General features: G+C 41.0%; 3 protein-coding genes and 1 long non-coding RNA gene across 5 annotated transcripts in view; 2 read left to right on the forward strand and 2 right to left on the reverse strand.

The window, feature by feature from the left end:
• LOC111962012 (uncharacterized) overlaps window positions 1–18827 on the forward strand; it is a 238509-nt gene that overhangs the window by 6060 nt on the left and 213622 nt on the right. The gene's annotated exons all lie outside the window — the stretch shown is intronic.
• Window positions 506–2437, reverse strand: LOC111962013 (uncharacterized). The gene is made up of 8 exons (XM_023984753.3): window positions 2257–2437; window positions 2090–2139; window positions 1901–1970; window positions 1722–1808; window positions 1530–1628; window positions 1329–1409; window positions 1116–1220; window positions 506–667 (listed from the first exon to the last, which is right to left on the reverse strand). Exons 1-8 carry the CDS (start codon window positions 2365–2367, stop codon window positions 506–508), a joined length of 765 nt encoding a protein of 254 aa, XP_023840521.1. The 5' UTR covers window positions 2368–2437.
• Window positions 3147–8720, reverse strand: LOC112081067 (uncharacterized). Its single transcript, XR_002896295.2, has 4 exons — window positions 8264–8720; window positions 3711–6886; window positions 3307–3446; window positions 3147–3201 (listed from the first exon to the last, which is right to left on the reverse strand). It is a non-coding gene; the product is annotated as an uncharacterized lncRNA (long non-coding RNA).
• LOC111962015 (N-acyl-aromatic-L-amino acid amidohydrolase (carboxylate-forming) B) lies at window positions 14276–17656 on the forward strand. The gene is made up of 8 exons (XM_023984755.2): window positions 14276–14363; window positions 14546–14625; window positions 14958–15190; window positions 15499–15694; window positions 16103–16196; window positions 16678–16785; window positions 16953–17065; window positions 17229–17656. The coding sequence occupies exons 3-8, from the start codon at window positions 14958–14960 to the stop codon at window positions 17562–17564; spliced, it is 1080 nt and encodes a 359-aa protein (XP_023840523.1). The 5' UTR covers window positions 14276–14363; window positions 14546–14625; the 3' UTR covers window positions 17565–17656.

Genomic DNA, 18827 nt, shown 5'->3' on the forward strand with positions numbered 1-18827 from the left:
TGTATGTGTGCCATTCAGAGGTTGAATGGGCAAGACAAAGTATTGAAGTGCCTTTGAACGGTGTATGGTAGTAGGTGCCAGGCACACCGATTTGAGTTTGTCAAGAACTGCAATACTGCTGGGTTTTTGACGCTCAACAGTTTCCCATGTGTATCAAGAATGGTCCACCAACCAAAGGACGTCCAGCCAACTTGACACATGGGCCAGCATCCTTGTGGAACGCTTAGGGCAGCTTGTAGAGTCCATGCTCCGGCGAATTGAGGCTGTTCTGAGGGAAAAAGGGTGTGCAACTCAATATTAGAAAGAAGTTCCTAATATTTTGTGCACTCAGTGTATGTAGTCCTACATGTTTTTAAGTAGTACAGTATCACAAACCACAGTACAAAACCATATAAAGTGTGGGCCTGTAGTATCTGTAAATCAACTAAACGTTTTTTTTTTATTTCCATATGCAGAAAGTAAAGCATCATTGTTCATGTAATAATCTAATATTAGCATTATAACTCTAGGAAGAGGAAATGGTCATAAAATCAAATAAATGAAAAGACGGAAACCAAAATGTTTTTGAACTACAACTTGTTTTATTTAAAAATGGAAAATTCAGTGCAAAGTAATGTASTGCATTGGTGTCTAGATCCCTGTTGGGTGGCAAAGCGTCACTAGAATCCTGTGGGGAGAGAAAACAAGAGAATACATTAAATTAATGGGTGTTAACTAATCAGGGTTCAACAAAGCACTTCAAGTCCTCAATTCCTTCAAAGGAGAGAAGGAGAAAGGAGTATGGTCCCTGCAGTAGGACTACATGCTGGCCATGAGATTCTCCAAGTGGTACTCCAGGAGGCTGGAGAGCTCAGTGACCAGAGACTCTGGGTTAAAGTACCAGGCCAGCTGCTGGCCAAACATGTCATCTAGCAGAGCCATCAGCCCACCCTGAAGAGAACACCACACAACACATAGAAAATGGCTCTGAGTTACTAGCTTATCAAGAGGAGAGAGACAATTAGAAATACTCCCCCTAAAATGYCATTGGAACCTGGTTAACCATGAATAAGGAAGTAAAAAGGAAGTACACTAAGAATATGGAAGCAAACAGGAAGTAACCTCTTGACTCTTACATTGAGCAGCAGCAGGTATCTGTCAGCCTCTGGCTCCATGTTGGCAGCAGTGGGCAGGAAGGAGTACAGGAGAGCGTACAGACGCTCAAGGAACCCACCAGGGTGCTAAAGGAAACAAAGGAGGAGAAAAGAGGAGAGAATAAAAGAGAAGAGGAATTTAAGTGAAACTGCTAATAGAGATATGAAAACATGTACCAGTGAGATGCTACTTACCACCATCAGGGACTTCTGAGCTGTTATTAACCCAAACAGCACCAGCTCAAAGAGGACATCTATCATGTTCACATGATGGATCTAGGACAAAAAAACACATTTGGAGAAAATAGGAATGATGTCATATAGATCAACTACTGATGTATAAAAGACATGCATGTGGAAGAACTCAGTGAGACTTGAAAGAGTTAATGAACTCACCTTTGCCTCAGCCAGCTCCCTCTCAATGTCATTCCGCTTGGAGGGGTCACTCAGGTAGTCCACAAAGTTGTTATAAGTACAGATGAACTTGGCCTCGTCCTATGACAAAGAAAAGAGCATCTTAGTGAGCAGAACACATTTCACCTCAGGGGCGCTCTCTTTCCCTTGAAAGAAAATGAGTTAGTGAGTTACCATATGGTTGGGCTGAACCAGTGCGCCCAGGAGGACCTTTCCCGCCACAAACAGATGGTTCCTGCTCAGGGTGGAACCAAGCAGGGTCTAGGGAAGAGGGAAGAGTTAGGGTGAGACATCTTCCTCTAGGAGACAGAACAAGAAGTCACAGAGAGAAAAAGAAAAGTGAGTCCACTCACAGTGAAGGCCTGGCGCAGGGAGACGAGCCTCAGGGCGATGTCCTCCACTCTCTTGGTGGTAAGGTAGAGGCTGTGAAAGGGAGGGAATGGAGCATGTCAACCATTAGAGTCAATGGGGGATAACAGCATTATGACCACTATCCTTCAGCATCTGACAAGCCCAGACTACAGACATTTAGAGGAACTCACTTTAGCAGAGGAACCTCCCACTCCTCAGGCAGCAGGTCCTCCTCCCAGCCCTACGACAACAAAACAAGCATTCAAAATCAGTGACCAATGCAATGACATAACAAACAATTGGTCAATGGAAGGATCTTAATGCTCGTAGTCAATAGTATGTGTGTGTAACGTCTGACCTCATAGCAGTTGTGGCCCTCAGGCTCTGGGTCAGTGAACTGCTGAGTGGTGGGCGTAGAGGAGGCAGCCTCTGACCACGCTGAAGAGGAGAGAAGCCCGTCCAGCCCCATGTGGAGAGTGACGTACACCACTGAGACATCAGTCTGCTGCTCAAAACACACACAACACACCTGTTTACCACACACACGTTATTAGAAAACACACCAAATTCTAATACAAAATGCCCAGTAATGTCTAGTCTATATACATAGGAAATCGTTTATTTACCTGGTAGCAGCAAGTGTCACATCCACAGACGTCTCGTGGCGGAGGTGAGACGCATAGTGAGTCACCCTGCCAGCCACACGCTGACAGAGAGAGAACACATGTTAAGGCCAAATGGAATAAGTGAAGAAAAGCCTAATCTAATACTATTTCAGTTAGTATTACATCTTACCTGGATCCAAGTGTGGACTGCACTTTGGTGGCACAGTAGGGATTCCCTCTGGACTAAACCTGGCTGTCTCCTTGGAGATGGCCCACACCAGTTGAGTCTCCAGCCTCTCACCCTACTCACGTGGTGCATCCTCACCACCACCTGCTGTTGAGATAAACAACAAGACAACATCAACAAAACTACTTCAGCAATGCTGTGACACATTTCCGTCAAGATCAAATGACTGACAATGTAGATTAGGATTACCGGTAGGTAGTTACAAAGACACATACCTGGGATCCCCCATGCATGTAGGTAATGATGGGGCTGATGAACTGGAAAGTTCTCCAAGCTTTAACCACCGGACCGGCATTGTTCTGCACATACAATACATTCATGTTGGAAACAGTAAACATTGTAACCGTGATGTGACTGTGTGTGGGGGGGGGGGGGCTCTTACCCTGATCACAACAGCCCACGTACAGGGGCTGAACCTAATCGGAATCAACTGCCAATTGCCAGTGGCCTCCTAAAGCAGAAAGCCCGACGAGATTTGTTTAATGTCAAAGAGACACAACTTGAATATCTGGGATATTTTTCAAACATAAAACCCCAAACTTTCAGAAAATTGTACCTCAAGGATAGTCTGCACATCTGGCACATTCTCAAGGATGATAGCAGCATTCTGGACARCAAGGAGGACTGGCAGCTGTGGAACATCTGGCACATCATCCAATGGCACATCCAACTGGACCTCATSCAGGACAGTTGTTTCTAAAATTAGGAACATTGCAATATAAAAGAAACAATTGTTAGGACATAAAACGTAGCAAGAGTGCTAATACTAGCTAGCTAGGTAGCAAAAGTCAAACGCTTAGCAACAGTTACTGAAGTTAATGTTAGCTAGCAAGCTAGCTAGCTACAACATCTCTAGCACAAGCATTTTTGCCAAGGCGGAATGATAGAAATACACAACATTTCGCAAATTATAATTACATTGTTAAATGTAGTAAAATAAGAGTTTWAAACTCCACATACCCTCTTCGAAGTCGTTGTCGCTGTCCACCTGTCGACAATCACAAATCCTGCAAAACAGAAAAAGACAAGAAAAACAAGCCACAAATGAATTTGAACAACCTGTCGACGCAGTAGGCCGCCGACGTCCACGCACTCTCTCCGCCAATTTTGAAAAGCACCCAGGCATTTTCCAGTCGATATTCTTTCTCAGGTGTCAAAAATCAATCAAGTTTMTTGTCAGCAGCAAACTGAAGTTGTTTTCGCACAGAAAACCTTCCATAGAACGTCAGTTAGATGTCTCTTGGCAACACACGTTCGAAAATTATTTTTTACAAAATTGCCAACTGTGTCGCCCTAGAAATTAGTTTGGAATTCTATGATTCCCTTAGGATCCGTTAAAATTGCTCGTCATCATTCGAATTACGTTGACGTTCTCCTTCGTAGCTCAGTTGCTAGAGCATGACGCTTGCAACGCCAGGGTAGTGGGTTCGATTCCCGTCTTCACCCATACATAAACGACAGCAGGTTTTATTTTAAGTCGCTTTGGATAAAAGCGTCTGATGAATGACATATATTCTTTTTATGTATTCACTTACAATGTAGAGAGAAAAAGGGGCAATTCAAGAGGGAGCTACGAAATTCATGTCTAAAAGTTGTTTTCTTTGCCTGATGTCATTAGAAATTACATAGAATGAATCATTAGCTTGTTCTCTACAATATTATAACATTAATATACTTGTACTTGACAGCGTTGATGAAATAATAACGATAATTTTCTGTGACCATTGCTAGTTTAGACTGCACCGCACTTTGTTGTATGTGTTCCATATTTGGTGTTGTGAGGTTACATTCTCAGAGTAAATCTTCGGTAACTTTTCAACCATATATGGTAGAGACATTGGGTTTAGACTATTGTTTTCTGACATAATGTTCTATTGATTGGGCGTATTTGTAAACCTTGAAGGAATTAATCATTTTATGTTTTTGGCTATTTTGCCACCAGATGCTTTCCTATATTGTTGGTATAATATAAAATACAAATACCAAATATGGTGTTTTATAAAGTCACTAGCTAGGTTGGAAGAATGAGACAAACAAGGTGTGTAGTGGTCTGGGTGTAGCGGGTGCAGAGGAGTCAGGCGTAGGACGGCAGAAATGAGTAACACAAGTAACTGTACTCAAATATTCCAATTACATGTCATAATACCGAGCCCACAATAACAGACCGAACATACATATAACAATCACGCACAAAAACCATGGGGAAAACAGAAGGTTAAATAATGAACATGTCATTGGGGAATTGAAACCAGGTGTGTAAAACAAAGACAAAACAAAATGAAAATGAAAAGTGGATCGGCGATGACCGCCGAACGAACAAGGGGAGGGACTGACTTCGGCGGAAGTCGGGACAGTATCCCCCCCCCCCCCCCCGTGCGTCAACACCGACCTCGGGGATGACCCGGAGGACAAGGCGCAGGGCGATCCGGATGGAGACGGTGGAACTCCCGCAGCAACGAAGGATCCAAAACGTCAGAGAAAACAACTATATTACAGAAACACTGCAGGCAAGACAGAACTGTCCGATCTGAACAGCCATTCAGTGGTCCTGGTAGTCTGGGCAGTATAAGAGCAGAAGAGAACATGAGCAAAATAGAAAAAAGAGACAATGGTATATGTGAAAAACTTTACACCATAATAAAGAAATAAGATGATGAGATTGGTAACTACATAGTTACTACTATATTTTGGTAACTACTTATACCAACCTAATCTGGATATTTCTCAGAAGAATGTATTTTCTTCAGGATTACTCGGTCTTTGGCCAGGTTCTCCATGAACTCCTGGCAGGGGAGGCTGACGTTTGTCTTCACAATAAGCATGGGCTTGATGGTAGGAACAGTGAACCTATTTCTTGCTGCTGTCCATATATCATTCATTTGGGAGAACACCCTCTCGACTTGTGCATAACATCAAGGTAAGCACATGACAACAGACACTAATCTAGCCAGGCTAGTGTGTGGGATGTCGTTCTCTTTGAAGTGGGTAACAACCGTGCTCCATCTCTGACTACTGTCTCAGATGTTTTCCATTCTTCAGCGATCCCTCCTTTAGGAATTCTTGCAGGCCAGTAACCTCGTCAAACAATGTACCCTCATTGATGGTCACATTGGGGCATTTTTCTGCAGTGTGGCTGCTGCCTTCTGGATCTCTTCACGCTGAGGTTGCCTTTTTAAAAGGAGACAATGTAAATCTTTTAGATTATCTGTGTGCTTTCCCCATGCTTGCAAGTAGTTCACAGTCGTAGTGAAGAAGGATTTGGATGTTTTGAGAAAGCTCTCTTTAGACATTTCTCCATTTTCCTCTTGCTCTCTCAGAAGTCCTCTGACCAAAACTGGAATGAAGTTGTCATCGCGTCTTGCAGTCAATTTTGCCTCAACGTTTCTCAGAATTGCAGCTGACTCCACAGCACAGCGGTCCTGGCCTTCAAGCATCATGATCGTGTCACTGAATACGGTCAGGTTTCCATGGACAAAGACCAGCCAAAGTTCAGTCAGTGGATCTTCAAACATTGTTTGCAGGACAACAGGGCATTTGTCTTCAGAAAGAAAAAAGGATTTCAATGACACATACATTTTCAGCACTCTTTCTAGAGCAGGGAGCATGGACAACCAGTGAACATTGCTGTGTCCTAAAATGTTATGGTACTCCTGGCCAACAAACTCACAAAAGCTCTTTAGTCTTTCTACTCTGACAGTGAAAATTTTAAATATCCAAATATCTTTGTGAGCAGTTACTCAACATCAAGGGGAATCATATCCAAAGATGTTCTGGCCGTGTTATCAATGATGTGGGAAGGACAACCTAAGCCAATCACCTCCCGCTGCAGAGGATTTTTCACTTTGGTATGGACATTGACACTCCCCAGCCTATTCAGTCCTCCAAAGTTGGTTTTTGTGTTGTCGGCAGAGAATGCAACGACTCTGTTTTCCAGGTAAAATTTTTCGATGACCACCAGGACCTCAGCTGCAATTTCCTCTGCTGTTTCTCCTTTCAATTCAACAAAATCAAGCCGTTTTTGGGAAGGCTCTACCTTCTTGAAGAATGTGGTGACAGAGGGCATACCAACACGGGCAATCAGAGAGAGTTTATGCTTTTTCGTCTGTTGATGTTCTGCCACTGCCGTTCTTCCCCCGCTGCCAATTGATAAAGAGGAATTACAAAGGGTGCAGTGAACCATTCTATTGTCTTGACCTGAGTGTATAAATGGAAATTGTCTCATCATGTTGTTATTAAAATGTAATTTCCGTTTCTTGGAAAGAGCTATTTTATCTTCTCTCTGCTCTTCTTCACTCTCCTTGTGTCACTCTTCTTACCCTCTTAACTTTTTATTCTCCTCCAATCTTTCTTCTCTTTTTTTCACTCGTCTACCTTCTCTTTCTTCCTTTCCTTCTCTTTACCTTTCCACCTCACTCTTCTACGCTCTCCTCGCTTCACTCTTTTTACTCCCTTCATTTTTCCATCTCACTTTCTTCTCCTTCCTCTCAAATCGTTAATAATAAATAGTACACTATTATATCAAATACTTTCAGATTCCCATTTCTTGCCTTATGTTTGTATTTTATCTCAAAAACATTGTATGGAATAATAAATTGGCAGGCTCTGTAATTGTTATGGGATTTTTATGAATAAATGACTAAAATATGTATACATTTGACTTAGAATTATAACTAAACAGACTACTACTATGTTACTGTATGAATGAATCTTATTATAATCATAATGCTGAATGTAATGTGTTCCTTGTTAGAAAGAATGGAGTTATCTTCAGACAGGCTGGAATGATGTGTCTACCCAGGGAGGGGAAAGACCTTGGGTTGGTGGCAGATTGTTTAACAGGTGCCAGACAGAATGAGAACGCTAACTGTACTGCCATTGTATCCGAGAGGAGGATGGACATTTTAAAAACTATGACATCATTATTATTATATAACCTGTTGTAAATTGTACTATGGTCAGTACTCTCAAGAATAAACGCTATTGATTGATTGATTTTGAGACTGGTTTCTGTCCATTTTATGCTTAGAAGTATCTTACAAATTCTTATGTATGGGCAGAGTGTTTTAATTGAATTGTTTGATAATATATAGGAATTAAATTCCTTTAACAGTAATCATATCTTTACCATCTCCACTCGTCTTCCTATTCAGTCTTCCTCCTCTCCGCTCTCTAACAGAAAACATTATGCTAATGTTATCCATGAAAATTTCAAAATATATTTTCATACTACTTTTTATAATGCCAAACCATTCAAGTTGTAATCTACAAATAACTATTCTCATAATTAATTGTGTATTCATTTAATATAATCATATTTTCAAAATAGCCCGCCACTGCATGTTTACATGTGAACGTTTTTTAACCTAGCTACAGTGACAGTAGCTACCCTAGCTAGCTAACTTAGTCTACATAGCATAACCTATTTAAAACCTTATAGAGCAGATCATCCATCTTCATAATACATTGTGAGATCATAACACCACTAGCTAGGATCTCAAACATTTGTAACTTACCTGGCTTGAAAATACGTTTTTGGTGATGTTGTTGATTCACTTGACACTTGCTAGCTTCAAGCCGAGTTTTCCACAGCAGTTTTCTCTAAAACTAGCACGAGCAAGTAACGTAAACTCACCCCATTCCGTACAAATGTGTGCAACCGCGACATTCAAACGAGGCTGCAAAGAAAACTAATGGGACTGTAGCGACTGTGTTGACTTCAAAATCTGGGGTGTGAACTACGTTTCTATTCAAGCGTTGATCGACATGGTAATGGCTCTATAGTATTGGAGAAAAGTTTAAAAAACTGATCCTCCATTACATCGTGACGTGTCATGCCGTAACGTACAGCACGCGTAAAACAACTATTTCTGTTTTACAATCTCTCTCCACCAGGTGTAGCACTTCTCTCATCGTTTAAAAACAAGAAATGGACAGTGACGGGGTAAGGGGGGATACCTAGTCATTTTTTGCATCGTCACTGCATGCGATCATGACTCTCACGAGACAATGTTTACTTCTAAGATCATTTTAGCCCCGCCCTAAAAAACAGATTCAAATTCGACACAAACCTTCAAATAGGTATATAATGACACATTATATAAACTCTTTATAGTGTTTTATTTACATTTTAGAGGCGATACGGTGATAAGTTGGACAGATCGAGTAAAAAAAAAAAAATGTTTCCACATGATAGCTCTCCTTCTCACTATCACTACAACGCATTAGTTTCGCTTCCACACCCGCCATTTTTAAAAAGACCCAACGGGGCTAATTGCCTTCTTGAATTATGCAGAAACGGGCAGCCTGGAGGGCATGTCATTGACTTTGGGGAGAAATTGTGCTTTACAATGGTATTGACATTACAGTTGATCTGGAAGTATTACGTTTTTTGGGTGCTAAAATAAGGTAAATAGTACAGACCAAGGCGATGTATAAAAGTGAGTGAGTTTACGTTAGTTAGTAGAAGAAGAAGAATGAAGCTGCTATAGCGAGCAGCCCCCTCTAATGGCAAAAACATGCACAACGTGATTGAGACGTTAACCGGTAGGCTCTGCTGCCCGGTCTTTCTTGCCACGTAAAATATTATTTCACRTTGCAGTCGGTTTTTAACGCACAGTTAAAAACGGGGACATTTCCGGGGACATCTCCAGCCGGTAAACGGGGACGTCTGGTCACCCTAATGTAGGTGTATATTTAGCAGCTGTAGGCGTTAATTTGACGTGTGCAAGGACTGCTTGCAGCCGTTTATTTAGCACATGTTGGACAGCCTGCAAGCACATTTTCACTCGCTTATTTGACGCGTGTAGGAGTTAACTTAACTTTAATTTAGTGCCTGCACCTGCTTACTTTACATGTGTAGCATTAAAAAGTGTGCGCTTTGACCACGTGCTTTATGACCTAAACGCCGTTCCATATTATTTATAAACATCCAGTGAAATATCGGTCTCATATCGATCTGTGGTTACAAGGTGTGTTCCTTTCAGGCTGTTGGCCTGAAGTAGAACTAAATAGATTTAAATAGTGTGCCATTTTTTTTGTGAGAGTAATGTTAGATGGTAGGGTATTTGTATTATTGTATTTTTTGTTGATTAGAAATCAAAATTAAGCAAAGTATACGGGAGTTATACTCCAGTCTAGTAGGTGGCCGTAATGCAACAATTTATTGGATGCCAATCGTTGTTAAACCTCACCGAAGAAAATTTGATTTAGCCTAGTTGTAGTTAGTATTTTCAGTGACTTATGATTTATGTCTAATGTTCGAGAGRATTGACTGAATTTTCAATGTCTTCACCACAGCGTAGCTGTACTTAGCTTGTTAGCTAGCTGTTGTCAAAGTTTGTGTGACTTCACAGGGTGTCTGGTTGCCTGATCTCACATTACGGACACGTCAAGGTAAACAAATGTGATAGCTAGTCCATTAGCCACTCGCTAGCATGAAAGAGTTAGTACATTGTCAGTTGCGTAAACAGCTTGCTACAATAACGTTCTTCAGATAATGCTTGAAATACAATCAACATATCTAATGTGGCTAACTAACTAACGTCATATAACTAACTGTATGTACATTGTCGATGAATTAGCCGATMAATTAGCCAGTTAGCTAACGTTAGGTGTGTGAACGTTAGCTATCTGGTCAACTGTTGTTACACTAAGGTTTTTATTTTATTTTGTTAGGATTATTTTGGTTTTACTGTAGTACTGTAGGCCACTCCCGACTGGTTAAGTTGTACAGCGCCTGAGTGGTGCAGTGTCTTAGACCGTTGCAAGCTGTGTTGCAAGCTGTGTTGCTACAGATGCTGGTTCAATACCCGTGCCGGCCTCGACTGGGAGACCCATGAGATGCTTGTAGATTTTTCTCCCTCTAAAAACAGACATAAATAATTCTAAATAACAAACTGGCTTTACACCCCATGTTCAGGAATGACCTTTTTCTCTCTCATTTGACATTATTTGAGAACGACATCATCTAATATATTTAAGGTGCATTGCACTAATAAAGGCACTGACTAAGGAAACGTTCCTGCTGTTCTGTTCTTAGTGCCAGTCTGCTCGTTCAAACTAAAACAATATAGCTAATAATGGTATCTTTATGGTTTCATTAATAAAATGATAAAAATACTCTTTCAAAATGCCGATGTTTATTTAGTTATGGATCCATAACGAATTACTATGGGAATAAATATCACTGAATTACAGGAATATTGGAACAAAGTTGTCTAATGAAGGCAAACAAATTGTTGCTTACTGGAAAATACTCTTTCAAACACACATGGTCATGTTGTACAGCGTCATTATGGCTATTTGCAGGGCTATATTTTGGCCTTTCAATATTATTTTAAATATTACAATTGCTCACTGTCGCTTTTCATAAAACAAAATAATCTCRTAAATATCGTTATATATAGCCTTCCCGCTGTGGATGTCTATTTCAGCGCCGTTTCACGCTGCTCTGAGACAAGCATGGAGAAACTAAAATGTTCAATAATATTCTTAAGATATGTGTTGACTGAAAATAAGCAAGTGATGTCTGCTAAACAATCAAGTTAGGTTTCTCCAGAAATAAATGATTCTAAATACAAACAAATTAGTGAGAATGTCTCACCCCATGTTCAAYAATTGCCTTTTTCTTGAACATGGGGTCAAGAATCCTCAGGATCTCGTCACAGTATCTGTGCATTCAAATTGCCATCGATAAAATTCAATTGTGTTCGTTGACCGTAGCTTATGCCTGCCCATACCATAACCCCAACGCCACCATGGGGCACTCTGTTCACAGCATTGACATCAGCAAACCGCTCACCCACAAGACACCATACACGCAGTCTGCCATCTGCCCGGTACAGTTGAAACGTGAAGAGCACACTTCTCCAGTGTACTAGTGAATATTTGCCCACTGAAGTCGGTTACGACGCTGATCTTCAGTCAGGTCAAGACCCTGGTGATGACCATGAGCATGCAGATGCGCTTCCCTGAGAAGGTTTCAGACAGTTTGTGCAGAAATTATCTTGTTGTGCAAACCCACAGTTTCATCAGCTGTCTAAGTGGCTGGTGTCTCGCAGGTAAAGAAGCCAAATGTGGAGGTCCTGGTCTGGCATGGTTGTGAGGCAGGTTGAACGTACCGCCAAATTCTCAAACGATGTTTGAGGCGGCTTATGGTAGAGAAATGAACATATAATTATCTGGCAACAGCTCTGCTGGACGTTCCTGCTGTCTCCATTCCAATTGCACGCTCCCTGAAAACGTCAGATTTCTGTGAAATTGTGTTGTATGACACTGGCACGTTTTTATTGTCCCCAGAAGAAGGTGCACCTGTGTAATCATGCTGTTTAATCAGCTTCTTGATATCCCACACATGTCAGGTGAATAGATTATCTTGGCAAAGGAGAAATTCTCACTAAAAGGGATCTGAACAAGTTTATACACACAATTTGAGATTATTATTTGTTTTTTTGTGACCTTGATTTTTTTGGGGGGGGGATCTTTTATTTCCGCTCATGAAACATGGGATCTACATGTTGCTTTTTTATATTTTTAAGTATAATTAGACCATTCATAAACTTTGGTCGTTGTTAATTTTTTTTTCAGATACTGTAACATTTCTTTAAAAACAATCAGCAGAACATAATCAAATCCACTGAACGAGAAACACATTATCCCTTTGCTAAGAAAATGCATATTTCCAGAAAAACTTCAATTGAAGTTTAATTTAACCGAGTAAAAATGAATAGCATTTCTTAAAAGCATTTTTGCGGTTTAGGAACAATGGTTTCTACCCACAGTATGTGTTTGATGGGAAATAATAGTAGCTGTGAGCTACACATGGTATTCACAGTTGTTAAAAATATTTATGGTAAATGCTTAGTGTGTATTTGTGTAGTTAAGCGAGCAAGTCTGACATCAAAGGGGAAATCAATTCTGAGGTGAAAAACTGTCACTTAACTATACATTTCTGTTCTGAAGAGTACATATGCAAGTGTTTTGACACCAAAAAATATGGGATTTACTTTGTTTCATAACAATTACCATTGCAAATAACTATGATTTTATATATGTATATAGATGTATATGTATTATATATGTATAGAAAATGGATTACTATATAGTAATGATGATGTTGGTATGGTTGTTTTATTATTTTTATTATTTTTATTTTTCCTGAAGTGGAATGTCTTCATATTCATGAAAGGGAGATCCCTTTCAAAACAGTAATCATCATGTGTGTGAAAGGACATATGACACTTGTTTTTAAGATAAACCAATCGGTCTAAAGCAATTACTACCAGAATGTCAAACAGGTTGAGGTAATGTGTTTTTCATACTTTTGTCCCTCATTTATTTAGTTCTATTTGGAATATTTTTCACTGTTATTAATTGGACAACAAAAAAGGAAAGTTGGTTGCCAAATAAATTCAATAGAAAATAATATATCTGTCTTGTTTAGTGCAAGCTGTGTGACATTGATGGAGATTACTTAAGATTTTGACAGTGAAATAAAAAAAGTTACATGAAGTCATTTGTGTGCATCTGGATATATTTTTTTGCCATTTGGATCAAGCTTGATCTTAATATACCTGGTCCCTCAGTCTCAATCTCTCTCAGGGTGTAGCCCCGCCCTTTTGTTTGTTTCACAGCGTTTCAACTGATGGGTGTTGTGCTAGTTGCATTAAAACCATTTGCAGTTATTATGAGGAAGACAGCGAATGATGGTACTGTTCAAATGGGTTGGATGCTGGGATGTGTGATGTCAGTCATCTCTGCTCATACACTAATGATTGTTTGTGTTGTATTCCTCACGCTATTTTTCAAGTCTCTCCGATTACAACTGACCTGAGAATCGGTTATCCCCCCTCCATGGTCTGGTGGTTGGCAAAAAAAAAGCTATTTGTTTCTATTTAATTTTATTGAACATGATTATAGTAATTAACTTGATTTGTACGTCTTTTTAATTCAAGTCACTGTCCAGAACCTTTAAAAAAAACACTTGATTAAGACACCATTTATTTAGAGGTGTGTAGCCTTTGCAAAGATAAGTTATCAATAAAACAATTTAATTCTTCAGAATGAACTGTGTATGCCTATTCTCTATTAATTCTCTTTTTTACAGGCTCACACCTCTGTCTTTATATTTAAATGACATTGTATGATAAGGCTAGCAATCTCTCCCGACGTGTACTATACAGTATGTAATTCTGGCCTCTGTCAATGCCAATGGAGCAGATTTGCTTTGAGCCAACATTTGAAAGGGCTGACTGGAACCTACCATCCTATACATTGTACAGTGTGTGAGAGACCCTGCTTGGCGAGGGGCTTTGGAGCAGGCTGACTGGACAGAGCCGTTGGGACCGAGGCTGTGTGAAAGGAAGGGTGGAGTTTCCACATCGCATTGAGTACACACACTGCTGTCTGCATCACTGTGCAGTACCGCCAGTCAACTGGAGAGGAGTGTCATAGAAGGGGGGGGGGGTTGCACAACAGCATACAGGCCGGCACAGGCTACATTACTATTGAGAGGGAGGGATGAGAATGCTGAATCAGTGAAACTGCATGAAAGCCAGGGAGAGGGTGGGAGAGGGTGAACCGCAGGAGAGAGGGAAGGGAAAGATAGCCGCAAGGGTAAGAAGTGTGATATATCCTTTAAAAAAAGAGTAGTTAAATGTACCGTTGTGAAGGACAAATCTAAATGCAGGTTTACCTTGCATCTAAGGTTTCAATATCTGTAAATCTCAAATAAAGGTCCAGACATTCAGTTCATTTCAAACCATTCAGTGAAGGTGTGTTTGGTGATTTTGTTATAGGCGAAAGTTCAAAGGTTAAACGTTCACGGTGAGCTTGAGGTGGCCGTACACCTTGCTGCAGACCAGGAAAGGAAGCCAAGGTAAGAATTTGACAACATGATTTCTTATGGATTTCTGCAGCAATGGTGTTTACTGGTATTGTTTACCTCTGTCAGCAACCGGAAGTCTTTCGTACCTCCAATTAGAGAATGGATGAGAGCTGGGAATTACAACTAGAAGTCACTATGGGGTGTGGGTACAATATGCGTCAAGGCAGCCAAGGTTTTTTTTTAACTCGTCATACTGTTAACGCTAAGCTAGTGAGCTACTATATCAAGAGACAGAATGCTAGTACAGGTGACATTTCTACGTGTGTGATACTGTTAAAATGACATTATACTGTTATACTGTAACTCGGATTGCCATCCCATAGATGGAAGGAAGGGAGGTGGTGTTGCCGACTGTGTCCCGCGTTGCACTGTGTGGTGGTACCCATGGCAATGAGCTGTCAGGAGTGTACCTGGTGAGAGAGCGGCTGAAGAGGAAGGTGGAAGAGGAAGACCACTTCTCCGTGGTGACCGTGATGTCCAACCCGCGTGCCGTCCAGCAGTGTCGGAGATACACAGAGACAGACCTGAACCGCTGCTTCACCCATGCCACCCTTAGGTCTGATGATGATGATGATTATGATGATAAAGTATAAGGGATAAGGTATGGTGGTGATGATAGTGATTATGAGTAATGTAGTAGAAAAGAGACATGATGATGATGACCATGATGACATTTATGTCAAAAGGTATAATGTTGTTGATCATGATGATGGTCTATGGGTCTTATGTTGGTAATGGTGAAAGTGAGGATGGAGATGATGAGAATGAGCGGGATAAAGAGCCTGATGATGAAGTCGGAGACAAAAGTTGTATTAGTGTTGATGGTAATGACCATCCATTCATCCTTCTCTCTCTCCCTCTTAGTGGGCCTGTGACAGACAAAACCCCCTATGAGATAGTCCGGTCCCAGGAGCTGAACACCCTGCTAGGTCCTAAAGGTAGTCCAGAGGCCATGGACCTGGTGTGTGACCTCCACAACACTACCGCTAACATGGGCCTGTGCCTCATCGCCTACTCCGACTGCGACTGGATCTCTCTTCACATCTACAGATACCTGCAGGCAAGACAAAACGATCCTCACAGAGACTCATTATTTTGGATACATTTTCTCATTAGAGTAGATCTGCGCTGATTGAATATATGGGATAGTTCAATTCTTAAAGATCAATATGGATGAAGGAAAGTTAACGAGGTATACAATGATTTTTTAGATTTTCAATTAATTTAGGAACTCAGTAGGGTAGAAAATGAGGTTGGACTTAACTAGTCTGCTTCCAACAAGTTGGAATGATCTTTGAATAGTAGCCTAAATTATGCTAAGAACTTTGAACCAGATATATTTTGAGGATACACACAATCATGGTGGAAAAAAGATCTGAGATGCCTATGAATTTTACCCACGTTGTTATTTTGAGATGATTTCTGTCAGGTTACCACTGGGGTATTGACAATGTATTTTGTTTTCCAGAGACAAATGTCTGACATACCTGTGAGGTTCATTCACTTCGACCTTCCCCTCAATGAAGCATATTCCCTCGATTCGGTAGGCAAACATGGCTTTGGTGAGTTAGTAGGGAGGTGGGCTTCTTTACTAGCAGTACATTTTTCAGTTTTTTTGCCATGGTAGTCAAACATGCTTAGTAGTCTGATGATGCACATCTCTCTGCATTTAGATTTTGTTCATACTTTTAAAATGGAACCTTCTTTTCCATTTTTAACGGTGCTTAGTTGATTGAGTTTGTTTTGACAATTTAAAAAACACATATACAGCCAGTACATACTGTACATAAACAAATATATATCAAGGATAACATAATAAAGTCAGTCACGTATTTCCATCACAACGGAAATACGTGACTGACTTTATTGTGCTATCCTTGGTATATATTTGTTTATGTGTCTCTCCAGAGAGAGATTAAGGCAGGAATTGTAAAACGAATGTTGCAATACATGCTATAATTGCATACGATGTATTGAAATCATACTATGTCATATGTGTATTTGAAATGCAATTCATGTCAATGTGTCTTTTTTCCTCTGCAGCGATTGAGATTGGTCCTCAGGCCCATGGAGTAGTCAGGTCCAATATTTTATCCACAATGCAAGAAGGGGTCCAGCACATGCTAGAATGGGTCCACCTCTTTAACTCAGGTACATGGCCTACAGAATCCTTTCCAACATTCAATTCAGCACTGCTTTCAGATTGAAATAGTTCACTGTCCCACATGCTTGCATTGTAAACCCTCATTCAGATTCATCCCACAGAGCTTTCTCTCCCCCTCTTTCTCTCCCCCTCTCGCTGTCTCTCTCTTTCACAGGTACCCAGTTTGAAGGAGGAAAAGTGGATGTGTTCACCATGGTGAAAAATGTGGACTACCCAAGAGACTTTGAGACCCACGGTATTACAGCCGCCATTCATCCTCAACTCCAGGTATACAATGCCCTTGAAACATTAACAACTGGACACTCACTCAGTATGGGATGCACAATAGTTCCTTGCTAAGAAACAGTAAAGCAATCTCTGGGTCAGGATTTGGTATAGCCACACTCCTCCACTCTTTAACTCCTCTGTCTCTCTCCCCCCTCTCTCTCAGGATCGGGACTTCTGCCTCCTCCGCCCCAATGACCCTGTGTTCCAGACTTTCTCTGGAGAGACACTAAAGTACAAAGGGACTGAGCCACTCTATCCATTCTTCATTAACGAATGTGCGTACTATGAGAAGGGCATAGCTCTCTCCCTTGCAAGACAGAGGAGTGTGGGGATACCATCCATCCGATCGGAGAGAGAAGGAGAACAGGGAAAGAGGAAGAGTTCAGCAGAAGAAATGGAAGAGGAAGAAGAAATTAAAGGGGAAATGGAGGAGGAGGGCTATCAGAAGCTAATGGAATATGGAGAGGAGAGTGATTCACTAAATGGACAATACAACTGAGAGCTCATTTCAAGTTCTTGATATGAATAGTGGATAAAAATAAATACAAATATGTAAAATGAGACACGTTGATCAAATGTAATGAACTTCAAATAATAATAAAAAATCCTTTATTGAAATGACAGCATTTGCTGATAAATGCTTATACACACACACCTCACCTTGTGAGGATAACAGCACTGAGCCTTTCTAAAATGATTTATGAGTTGGAGAACACATTGGGAGGGATCTTATATTATTCCTCCATACAGACTCCTTCCAGATCCTTGATATCCTTCCTCTGCGCTTATGGACTGCCGTTTTCAATTCAAGCCACAGGTTTTCAACGGATTTCAAGTCTGGAGACTGAGATGGCCATTGCAAAATGTTGATTTCTGGCCAATTAACCCCACTGACATGAAAATATAATTATTTAGCCAGACACCAGTGGTGGGTTTGTTATCATAATGAGAATTCATAAGCAGAAAAGAACCCTATACCTACTGAAAAATATGGTGGTGAATCTTTGATGCTATGAGGCTATATTGCTTCCACTGGTCCTGAGGCCCTTGTTTAGGTCAACGGCATCATGAACTTGGCACCAATAGACATGGCAGCTCTGCTTCTAGCTCCTAAGCAACTTTGCAGTATTTTTTTATGTGTACTTTCTTACATCTCTAGCCTAGAGCGTTTTCTGTGTTATTACATACAGCCGGAAATAACTTTTGTATATCAGAGCGTCGGTAACTCACCAGAATTCCGACCAGAAAAACGACTTTGCCGAATTGGATCCTTTGTTCGTACCCCCCAAGGCAAATGAACTTATCCCAGAGGCTGGTCCAAGACGCCGCTGGAGGAGCAGAGGTATTCGGAGTGGACTTCTAGTCCTACTCAGGAGGTGCACACCATCCACTGCTTCTGAGTATATTACTTGCTAAAGTTCAGTCCCTGGACAATATAGTAGACGAGCTCGGGGGGAGGACCTCCTTCCTGAGAGACATCAGGGACTGTAACATACTCTGTTCCACCGAATCATGGCGCTCTCCGGATATACTGTCCCCGTCCATACAGCCAGCTGGGTTCTCAGTACATCCCGCAGGCAGGAATAAAGAACTCTCCAGGAAGAAGGAAGGCGGAGGTGTATGTTTCATGATTAACTACTCATGGTGTGGCGTACAGGAACTCAAGTCCTTTTGTTCACCTGACCTAGAATACCTCACAATCAAATGCCGACTGCATTAACTCCTGTGCAAAGGTCTATTCAACGCTGGTCTGACCAATCGG

This window comes from Salvelinus sp. IW2-2015, linkage group LG4q.1:29, assembly GCF_002910315.2.
Source record: "Salvelinus sp. IW2-2015 linkage group LG4q.1:29, ASM291031v2, whole genome shotgun sequence".
Lineage (NCBI taxonomy): Eukaryota > Metazoa > Chordata > Actinopteri > Salmoniformes > Salmonidae > Salvelinus > Salvelinus sp. IW2-2015.